This window comes from Clinocottus analis, unplaced genomic scaffold, assembly GCF_023055335.1.
Source record: "Clinocottus analis isolate CAN_PGR_092001 unplaced genomic scaffold, fCliAna1.0.p SCAF_10, whole genome shotgun sequence".
NCBI classification, from domain to species: Eukaryota; Metazoa; Chordata; class Actinopteri; order Perciformes; family Cottidae; genus Clinocottus; species Clinocottus analis.
Window position 1 is genome coordinate 8395760 of NW_027175821.1, and position 11689 is coordinate 8407448.

Genomic DNA, 11689 nt, shown 5'->3' on the forward strand with positions numbered 1-11689 from the left:
TTATTAGTAGTTTTTAAAAGATACATGACCTTGTTAACTGTCCCAGCACACATGTAATGCTTTTTGACAAGGAGCTTTGAGAATTGGCACAAACAATATACAATACGGATTTAAAGCAGATAAAATAACAATAATTATTTTTAAAAAATTGTCATGAACACAATATTAAAATGCAGAGCTGTATCTTGATGAAAGAAAAAAAATATCTATATTTGTCATCGCATGCTGTCTTTTTTTTATTATTTAGAGCAATTATTAATTGAAGATGAAAAAAAAAAAATGTTTTAAACTTTTGGCCAAAAAAAGACTTGATAGCCACTCAAAGTAGAGCACATAAGTTTAAAGATTCCTTACTTTGTGATGGAGGAGAGTTAAAATGAAATGAAAAATAAAAACTAAAACAAGTTTTTAAAAAAAAGAAAAAAAGAAATCACTGAGCTTCTTCCAGTTTAAGAACATACAATGTCACGGCAAGTTTTTGTTTTTAAAGCACACAAATGATTAATAAAGTCAATGGATTCAAGCCCAGAGAATGAATAAGGCAAGCTCATACTGTATATACAGTCAAGGTTACTATTTACAGTGTTTACATTTTGTTTAGTAACTCTGCCAAGAGTTGGTGAGGTTTGTCTCCCTCTACTGGTTCAAACTAGTGTCACACTACAGACAGCAGTAATGAGAGCAGAAGTAGTGTTATCCTTTTAAATTGCTCATTAAGGACTCAGCAGGAACCAATCCAAAAACAAGGCCAGTGTCTTTAGAGAGACCCTGAGCCAGGTCGGACTCTGGAACAGCACAGCGATGAGAAAAGTATTCCTCAGTCCTGATGTTGGATTTGTTTTAATTAGTTCCATATTGCTTTGCTATATCCTGACTTAAAACGGCGTGAGAAAGTGCAGAGCGTCTCGTGACCTTCTGATGTATGACACAATATACAGACGTCACTACTGTAGTGAAAGCAGATACGTTACCTCAAAAACACCAGCGAATCTTCTATGACTACTGTATTTATCGGGAGGCCTGGCTATGCACAACTGATCATACTTATTCCTAAATCACATGACCAAAGGACCTGAATAAAACAAGTGTAATAAATGAGTGACGTCCAGATGGAGGATAACTCAGCCGACACTAAACGCACCATTCCCTTCAGCAGTAAACGATGTGAAAGTCACATTAAAGCAGTCAGGAAGAAAATTGCTGTAAATGAGACCTGAACTTAACAGAGCCAGGCTCAGAGGAATACAGACTTAATGAGGGGGTGCTAAAATGTTCCAAGCGCTATAAGGCTGAAGATGCAGTCAAAGCGTTTAAATTAAGGTAAAATAAAGAGCCAAAACAGGTATGCTCACAAGTCATCCTGTTAAACAGATAGAGAGGATAGAGCATGAGCTAAGACATGGTGGTGATGTTCTGAGCGGTCGTCAAACGTGGAAACTATTATGCCTGAAAGAGTAATGAGGATGTCTACAATTATTGGCCAATGCTTGAAACCACCTTCTTACTCCTCAGTAAAAAATAAATTAATTTTAGGCACAATAAACTGAAAGCCAACTGTCTTGGCGATGTTGTCCGTGCTCTGCAGACAACACCTGAGGCTTGCCATCATCGGGGTCAGGTCCAGGTGAAAACCCAGACTTGTAGAGAATGACATTTACATTTGTCTTTTCGTTGGAACCATGCAGGAGTAGCCCGGGAACACATAAGGGCCATGGATCTAGTGAAGAATGTAATATTTTACTACGGGTACTTCAACCAAAAAACAGCCTAGGATGTGAATCAATGAGACAAAAACTGCAACATGGTCAGCTTACGTTCTCACCGCTTAGAGACCTACACGTATATGTCTAGGGGTTAAAGGACAATGGGCATTCATGGATGCATCACTAACCAGACTAAAAAAATATCTAAGAAACATCCCCGACTGTTGAATCTAGGATGATGCAAGTGAAGAGGCTAAGTATGCATCAACCCAGTAACTGTAAAAGGACCAACACAACATCAGGGTGCCCAAATACTGCTGAAAACCAAAGCCTGCATTTTGCTCTAAAAAACAGCAAGAGTGACACAATTTCAGTGCTTTATATATAGATAAATATATAAATATATATACACACAGTGTGTCTGTGTGGAACCCGAACAGAGGAAGGAGGGCCTGCAGGCTGTGTGGAGAGAGTGGAGGCTGGGGGACGTGGATCGCAGCCCTCAAGGTGGCGTCTCTGCATTAATAGTCGTGGCTTTTTTTTTGGTCGGCTTCTTCACAGTCTTGGTTTGTGTCTTGAAGAGGGAGGAGAGAGACAGGAAGGAGGAGACGGTAAATACAGAGCGACATGGTTTATTAAACAGTAGATAATTATTTAATATCGAGAGGAGGTCCAAAAGGTTTGAAAGTTGGGCGATATATCAAGTTTAGTAGAACACAACTGATGTCTTACTCTTCATGGAGAGTTGTATCATACTGTTGTATAATATCTTCTAAGGCTCTAGAGAAGTTCTGCCTGATCTTAAAATAAAATGTCCCCACAAGGACATGATATCACATTTCTGATGTGCAGTGCCAATAACTATATTGATCAGAGTGAACACAAACTATAAACCTTTTAAAGTCTATAAAGTGTCCTTAAATTTGTAGTCTTGCAGTGGGATGATGTCCTAAAAAAAAAATTAAAAGGCTAGACTAATCATTTCTATGGGGTACATCACAAGTCTCCTAATACCATCCCCATTTCCCTCACTTGCGTCTTTTCCTCAACTTGGTCCCTCCCACCAAGGATGCAACGGGAGACGCAAGGAAACCATGCGAGGACAGAGGAAACAAGGACATATGTTTTAAGAGAAATGAGATGTTTCCTCAGCAGGGTCACGTTAAGCGACGTCGGTTTCTGATGACTACGGCCACTGATCACATCTTATCAAAAACCTTCCTGGAAGCCTGCTCGCGTGCATCCTCGCTCCTTAGAGCAGAAATAAGAGCTTTGGTACGGACGGCTGTCAATATGGCTGCACAGAAAAACCTCCGCTTCAAGCGAGGAAATGACTTGGGAGGTACCCCATGAAAACATGCAAAAACAATGCTGGAGTGTTTCTATTGGCCGACCAAACAAATCTATTGCTTGGGCTTGAATTAAAAGGAATGAGAGACTATATTCTAGGACGCACTGTGTGTGTGTGCATGTGTGTGTCCGTGTCCTACCTCTGTTTTAGCAGCAGGAGGTTTCTTGGTTGCCTTGACGCTGGCCCGTTTGGGTACTTTGTCTCCTGCATCTTCATCAGAGTGTTCCGTCCTTGTGTCTGATTGGTCAGAGCTGTGTTGGGATGAAGCGTCGTCAACAAGGGACGGCGCTGCTGAAGAGCGGGCTGCAGGATTGGACAAAAATGTATGATTCACCCGACGGCTGAGAAAACAGAGAGATTGAGCCAAGAGCAGCCAAACTTAAGGCATCAGCTACTATTTGCCATTAAGATTCCTAAATGTGCTTTCCTCTAAACAAAAAGGATTTAATCCTATTAACATTCAAACGCCCCACAGATGAACAGATGAGACTCCTGAAGGAACTGTGATTCGTATCACTGCAGTCACAGCCTCTCACGCCACACAGTGGACACATTTTAAAGTACAGCTTTTGTTTCAACACTTTTTTTTTTTAAAGTAAATTGTTGATAAAAAAGGAGTTTCTTATGCCCAGCCACCACAACAGAATCTGATATGTACTGGGTTTACAAAAGTTCAGATAGGATCATCATTGGCGTGTCCATATCAGTGCACCGACACCAGAAGCTACAGGAGCAGCAGAGAGCGCGTCGGTGACTCGACTCCAGACTGCTTAAGCGATAGATAAACAGACTCTGGAGCTGAAGCATGTGTAAAAACAAAACAATCAGGCCTCTTTCACGAGGATTGAAGGTCCCCAGTATAAACTTTAACACTGTACAGAAGTGGTTCGCAGCCTCTGTTGGAAGTGTGTTGGAAGGAGTCACAAGATTAGAGTCATAGGATGATTAATGGCATCAGACATTTTTTTTTAAATCTTTTTTTAATTTTTTTTATGTGAAATACTGAGAGTTTATCCCTTAAGGCTACTTGAAAATAATTAAACTCAACAATCTGTCAAGGGAAGAAAACATGGGTCCATGTTCAATATTTTGTTGTTCAGAACCGTTAAAAGCGTCGACATGCCAAGTTAGTCAGGAATTCTGATTAAAAACTAATGTATTCATTGCGTTTTGTAAATATAGACAGAACATTTCAACATGTTTACATCCTGTAAAAGAGTATTAGCATGAATAGTTCTGCATAATAACTTTGTGAACAAACTTTGTTTTTGTAACAAGTGGAAAAGTATTTTAGATTTTAACACTGGAACACACTAAAGTGAATGCATCAGACTGGATTTTGAATTTGCCCAAGGTTTCTTTTGAAGTTTAATTTAAAAGTATGCCACTTTGTCCATTGTTTCCCGGCCTCTATGTCTCTCTCTGTATTCAGTTCACAGCTCGTCAGGCCTACACAGCCAGCAAACCGGCAGTTTAGTGAGACACAAAGAGTCTTCCTTCCAAGCTTCTCCTCCCACTGGAGTCACATGCTTTAACCCCCCCGCCCGCACACACTCACTCCACACTTCTTTGCATCTCCTCCTCCTCTTTGCCATCCTACAGTGCTTTAAAAATCACATGACCCCACTTAGCGTGACTCGCTCCAATCGCTCTGATCAAAGTTAAACAAAATAAGTCCTCCGAGTGCGACCCCTGCCCAATCAGCAAACTGGACACACAGTATATGTATTTATTGATGTATTCTGATGCGTACGGCTCCACGCCTCTCCATGTGAAGCTGCTTTTAAAGCCGTGTGGGTGGTGCGTGTCGAGAGGCCTTACTCTGCCGGGCAGTGGAGCTCTTGGCGCGGGGCAGCGTGCTGGACCCGGAGCTCAACTCATCCATGGTGTCCCGCCTCATGCGGGCGTCTGAGGTGTGCAGAGCCAGCTCGTCCTCAGCGTTGATAAGAGTCAGGTCCTGCATGCTGAAACTCCGCAGCTTGTCCGAGAGCACGCCCTGCCCCTGGGCATCACAGCAAAGCCAAACACAGACACGTAAAGTATGAGAAAGCATGATAATATGTACCTTGACCAGTGCATCACACATTTCTCAGAGGAAGGCGATTAGAACATTTAAAAATAACGATGAAGTGTGTTACCAAATATTGAAAGTAGCAAATTAAATTGACCTACGTATTACTGACTAGATGGGACAGGATTATATGGCAAATATACTGGGAAAAAAAATAAATTAAGTTCATTTTTTATTTCTTGTGCAGTCATAGCATCACCTGTTAATAAGAAGCAACCATATTACAAATAAATAAAAATATGTTTTTACACTACTTAATGGAGAAGACTTGCATGATAATAGTGAGCAGAGCATCAACTAGCATTGTGTAAAAGTGTAAACACTTTTGAAAAATGTTGCAGTAATTGCCGTTAGCAGCACCAACAAGTTCCTGTTTGCCCAAGCACATGACAAAGTTCAACAACAACTTGTTGCACCTTCAGGCCACTGCCTTCCTTGTTGACACGCACACATATTTCTTTTATTTGGAGACCAGCAAGCTTGACGGAATATTTAATTTGGTCTAGTCATAATGTAATGTTTGAAGCTAGCAAGGGACATTAGAAACCAAGCTTAATAGTCCTTGGAGAATCCAATTTATGTCAAGTAGACATATGTAAATACAGCTGTGCATTCATCACAAACATATGGAGTATGCATGGGATGTGATCACTCGTCTGCACTATAGAAGTGATACAAGGCAGCTTCGAACAAACTGTAGTATTTCCTTAGAAATGTTGGAGTGTGTGTAGCACAGCAAAGCGCCCAGAAAATAGAGGTCATGTTGCTATACCAAACAACTCAGAGCTTTAAACTTCCCAACATGAAAAATGAAAAGAAAAATGCATGAATGAATGTTTCCAAGTTTACAGATCACGAAACACACAGCTCACCTTGGTGGCTGCGGTGACGGCAGCAGTAGCAGCCAGGTTGAGACCCCTCTTTCCAAACCTCATCATGGTGTCATAACTTCTGTCTTTGGCCTGCGCTATGTACTCATCTATCTCCTGTAGCACACCATGACAGTAAAGAGAGGAAAAGGAAAATCTGAATATTTCAATGTGAATGTGCAAAACAGTTTATATTTGGGAGACAAATGTAAAAGTTGTTTGTTAAAGTCTTGTTCCTACCTTCTCTTTGCTGGACAGCGTGGGGTGGACAAACTTGCGGTAGAGGACACTGGAGCCCTTGGTGTATGGGGACAGGAGCCAGATCACAAAGGCAATCTTTAGCTCAAAGTAAAATGGAAACCTGTGGAATGAAACAGGAGGCGAGAGGAAAATAAAATAAAAAGCTTTGGACATGGGTCAGACAACTGAATTATAAAGAGAAAGATAATGAGAAGACCCTGATCTAACATATAAAAAAGGCCGAATTGATGTGTGAGCTGCATTTTATGAAGGGAAAACATGATACTTCAATATCGGTCATTGTACTAAAAATATTAAGAGCACTTACTTTGCATGGGATACACACAATAACGTGTCTATTGATATTACATAAGCTTACTTATTATGAGCTAGTTGGGCATGAGGGTCCCTATAATGAGCAGCTCCTGACTCACCATGATAGGAGCAGGTCTGTGGCCGTCTCTGCTGTCGTGAACAACGCAAACACTATCCAGTACATCATCCATTTCACCTGGACACACACAGATAAACAACATCACAAAAATAGCACATGAAAACCCACAGCATTCAGTGCACCCGTGCTGCGAAGCGTGGAACAAAACAGACATATCAGTGCAACATATGTTTCATGGTAAACGTCCTGGAGACAAAGGAAATGTAGGGCATCGTTGTCCACTCAATGAAACGCTATAAACAAGGCACTTACGGTCAATCTAGCTTAGAAAACAATATCAAATTAGCAGAAATACATTGTCACATTTGATATACCAATATGTTAGATTATTTATCAAATTAAAAGGAGACACCCCGCATGGTAACGGTATGTTTAAAGGCATTAACAGGTACGCGGCCAAATGAACACAGTGATGAATCTCGCTCACAAGAAACACGAGAGGGGAATGAAAACATCACTTCTAAAAACGGCATCGTCCACTCTCACTCCTCCATCGATCATTTGCTCCTTCTGTAGCTTGAGTAGCATATGGGGGTGGGGATGGGGAGGGGGGTATTGCCGTGGTAACCTACGAGGAGGAGACCAGTGCTAATCTAGGCGGAGTGCCAGGATGCTGCTGTATCCTCCTCTGCGTCCTGGACACTCCCTCTGTCTCTCATCTCTTGCAGTGATGAGGTAAGCAGGGAAAAGCCCATTTGATAAATAAATCATCCTGGTTTCTACTGGTTATTCCATCTGAACATTATTTCTACTTTATTTGTTGTTCTGCTTTAAAAAGGGATAGTTTCGATTTTTTGAAGTGGCTTATCCACAGTCAGCGGTAGAGCAGCAACTACCGTGATCCGCAAGGTGAAATTAGAGCTTTTGTCAATTGAGCTTGACAAAAAGCTTTAAGGACATAAGTGATGGATATTGATGCTTCAATTCCTGTTCAAACAGGGCTGTCTGACGGTGTACATGGCAAGGTAAAATCTTGAAGAAATTCCACATATAGGGCACACTTAAACAGACATTGATGTTTTTTAAAGGGCAAGGCTTTCGATTAGGGGGCTAAAACAAGTTTTGCTGCTGACCCCGTCAACAATACATGACTTTGTACCCGTGCTGGTACTCATTTGTTTCTCCAAACTAGGGGTGTTCTTTTATGCGGTCTATGGTAGTAAGTGTGAATAAGGAATGTTTTATAAATCCTTCTCATTCTGCCTTTAAAAGATAGTTTTTGGTGTTTTTTTAAACAATGCCACCAAATCCAACAGCTCAGTAGGACTACTCGTAGGACTCCGACGAGTTTTAAAATAACAGTGAATTGTGAGTAAATTTGCAGACACTGCAGGACGTCATGACGAATACGGGAGTGTAAATTTAAACATGAATCAATTTAGTATCAAGGGATTGGACAGTTTCGTGCAGCGTGCTACGGGTGTAAAACGTCTACCAGATCAGTTGTTCCTAACCTTATTCACTTGACTTAGAAAAGTCAGTATTAAAGAATTATGAATCCCTTTCTTTCTTTCTCTCCCATCGAGTAATAGTGCAACCCATCACATGCATTTTGCAACCCATCGGTTGGGAACAACTACACGAGATGAAGTCATGTAGTCACAGGTATTTACAATCTGCAGTATGGCAGGCTGCTATGTAATCAATAGGATTTGAGTGCACATTCATTTATTCTCTGCAGGTGTTGGATAAAAATCATTAGCTCAAACAGATGAAAGACAACCTGCACACAACGTGTTCCCAATTCTTCTTTTATTCTAAATCGACATAAGAATTAGCAGAGTGATATGGAGGTATTACTTTTTCATTATAGCGCCTCAGTTTCATAAAAGGCCAGCGTGCCCCAGTTAGCTACCACGCCATGCTCATTTCTGATCATGATGAACCCGTTTTGATATTTTGGTCTGTTAATGCCAAGCCTAAATTATATTTGTGGGCTTTGTAATACATTGGTCCTCATGTTCTGTGCATTTAAAACATTAGCAAGGGGAGGATACTCACATATTCCTTCACGTTCTTCGTTTTGACAGCCTTGTACGAGGCGTAGGCTGGGTAGAGCGTCCCAAAGGCGAGGCTATAGAACGCAAAGGAGCAGAGAAGCGTGGGTCAGAGGGGGATTCAGCCTGTGAACATGGCCTCTGGATGTTAACTCTGACACATAACTCATGTATCTAGCCTTAAAAAGCAGGTTAGCCATGTTGGCTCTGTGCTTATGTAAACACAAGTAGCTTTCTGTGTTATTGGGCTACTTCAGCAAAGTCAGTCTCTTGGTGTTTTTAACATAATTGGTGTTGCCACAGTTCGTAGAGTTGATGGGCAGTGGCTTGTTAAAACAGAATGTGTTAAAGTCAGAAAAGCTGCAGCTGGACAAAACGGAAAAAACAATACAAAAGTGTGCCAGGGGTGGGTCACCATGTGTTAGTCCATGTGCAGACTGGGACACTACACACTACACACACACACACACACACACACACACACACACACACACGTTCTTTATGTGCATTTGGTTGCGTTGCTGTGCCACTGGGGTGATTTGTGCTGATGTGACAGGATGAGAAATGCTGAGTGAGGGGCTAGCAGGGAGAATAGAGTTCAGAAAGTCACTAGCTCGTCTGTGGGCTGCTTTTTCGCCAATTGTGAGATACGTTTTATCTAGACTAAGGATTAAATGGTTTTCACACAGACTCCTTCAATGAGGCCTGTGCTGCCGGCTGCATATCTACTGTTTCTCTCAGCATCCAAGTAGCCCCCCTGTCCCAGTTGGTGTCTGAGCTGCTCGGTCATGCGTGCAGCGCCTCTCAGCTTTGTACAGTAAGCCGAGGCGACTCGTAGCAGGCATCTAGGCCAGTCGTCTCCCTCAGCAGACGCCCTGTGCCTCTTTGTGTCCCCATCTCAGGTTCAATTCACAGAGTTTGTGGGCATCCCATCGTCTCGCTGAGACACAAAGACCAGAGATATTCAGCACATAAAAATGTACCCTGCTTATTCACCCCAAAAAGACAAATAGGCATGTTTAATGCACAGTGAAGAAGTAATCTCTTCTCCGTGCATTAAACATGCACCTGCAAGTGATTGATCTTGTGTTAGATATGCCGCAGCCATTATGATGCATGTCCAGTCACATAGTTTGTCTCCAATCAATGCATGACTAGCGGAAGGAGCTCAGAAGCAGAACCAGCTAGAAGCAACTAAAAGGTAACCCTTTGCCAATACTATCCTCTACTAATTTAATCCAGACAAGCAAACTATTTATAGGAGATGAAACACCAACAGATCTACACCTGGGCCTTTAAAAGCCAGCATCATAGTTACATTTGGGGACCAATCTTAAGTATAGCCTGGTTAAATCCACAAGAATTTGACCTATTTGACGACACAATATCCTGATTATGATAATGCAGCATTGTAAAAAAAAATGTCTGCAAATGGAATGATGATGATGATGATGATGATGATAGCTGCTGGCTTTAGTTGAGTCATCCACACTGTCGGGATGTGATGTGGAAGTCCAGACCTGAACTACTCTACTGATCACAGAAAGAGATGTGTGAAGTCCTGTTGTATTATTGAAAATATGCACATGCAGCTGGCCAGATCCCTGAATCTAAATCTAGGCTTCACCTCGTCGTCCCATTTGACTAACTCGCGTTACCATATGGGCGCTGTGACGCTCAGCCATATTCAGGCTGTGGTGTTTTAAAACGCCGTGGAAGGCAGTCGCTTTCCTTGTCTGTAGCGAGGCCGACATATTAAGCAGGTTTCACTTGAACAACGTGGGCTGCTAACAGCTCCTTCCCTTGCCAGCACGTCGTCTGTCAGGTGGTGACTAGCCAGCGCACGTTGGAGGGTCGTATCCAAGAAACTGAGAGCAACGGCCGAGGGCAACGGCTCTCACGACTCGTTGGGACCTTTGCTTCGCTTGGTAGCTAATTAACAGCTTCGCCCGCGTTATCTGGTTTCTACATTTCTGAAACGTCACTGTGCACAGACAGAAAATGGATGCTAGCCCGTTGGCGTGGCGTTGAGCGTCAGCCAGCTGATGAATGGGGGCCGTGAAAACACACAACAACAGATGCAGCCCCCGGCCCAGTAGACTCACACGACTATCCTCGAGATCATCCAGGACACCATCGTTCTTTCTGGACCGCCGTCCGGGAGCTTTCGCCGCTTCCAGAGAAATCGAGGTGGTCAGCTAGCGGGCTAGGTGCCCCCCATTCCTCCTCCAGGACGCGGTGTGTTGCGGTGTGACCCGGTGCTGCCAGTCCGCTGCGCGGTGCTGTCAGGTGGGCGAGCAGCAGCCGAGGATGTGCTGCAGTCTGGCTGCAAGCGGGAGAGAGACAGGCTCTCTTAAAGGGCCAGTAACACGCCGGTGGAAAATGTGTCCTTTCAAAGTTAAGAAAATGGTGCACATCAAGTGAACTGACAGTGACACACGCAATCTCTAATAAGCTCAATTTATAGGTGGCAATGATAATAGAAGACACCAGGCGCTGAATAACAAGATCCTGAATGTTAAATAACATGATAGGTCATTGTCATGCTTTTATTGTCCTTATTGATGATGTACAGTACACTCTCTCCCTGCCCCATTTATTGTGATCTTCTTACTAATTCGGGCATGAGCGATGATAATTAGGCCACACAGGACAAATTTCAGAGCACATAGTGAAAAAAATATAAAAAAATCTCATATATATGTATGCTGTTAAAGGTGCAGTGTGTAGGATTAGGCGGCATCTAGCCATGAAGTTGCAGATTGCAATCAATGGAAACTTCTCCCATAGGTCAAGTATGTGCATATACAGAGAGCTTGGTACAGCATTGGAGGAAGTGACCAATTCGTTCACATGAAACATCTTTTTAGGTCACATGGACAGACCTGGAAGTTTTTTGGTCACACGATGGTCCTGAAAGTTGTAATTCCACTGTTTTGCCACAATGTAAAAATGTTCTTCAAAGCCTGGTTCTCTTCCTGAGGGCTTCTTGTGGCTGACGCAA

General features: G+C 42.5%; 1 protein-coding gene across 1 annotated transcript; it reads right to left on the reverse strand.

Moving 5' to 3' along the window:
- Window positions 1-2066: 2066 nt before the first annotated feature.
- Window positions 2067-11040, reverse strand: reep2 (receptor accessory protein 2). The gene is made up of 8 exons (XM_068588476.1): window positions 10791-11040; window positions 8690-8762; window positions 6669-6745; window positions 6235-6355; window positions 5998-6111; window positions 4876-5056; window positions 3194-3357; window positions 2067-2277 (listed from the first exon to the last, which is right to left on the reverse strand). The coding sequence occupies exons 1-8, from the start codon at window positions 10820-10822 to the stop codon at window positions 2206-2208; spliced, it is 834 nt and encodes a 277-aa protein (XP_068444577.1). The 5' UTR covers window positions 10823-11040; the 3' UTR covers window positions 2067-2205.
- Between the last annotated feature and the right edge of the window lie 649 nt (window positions 11041-11689).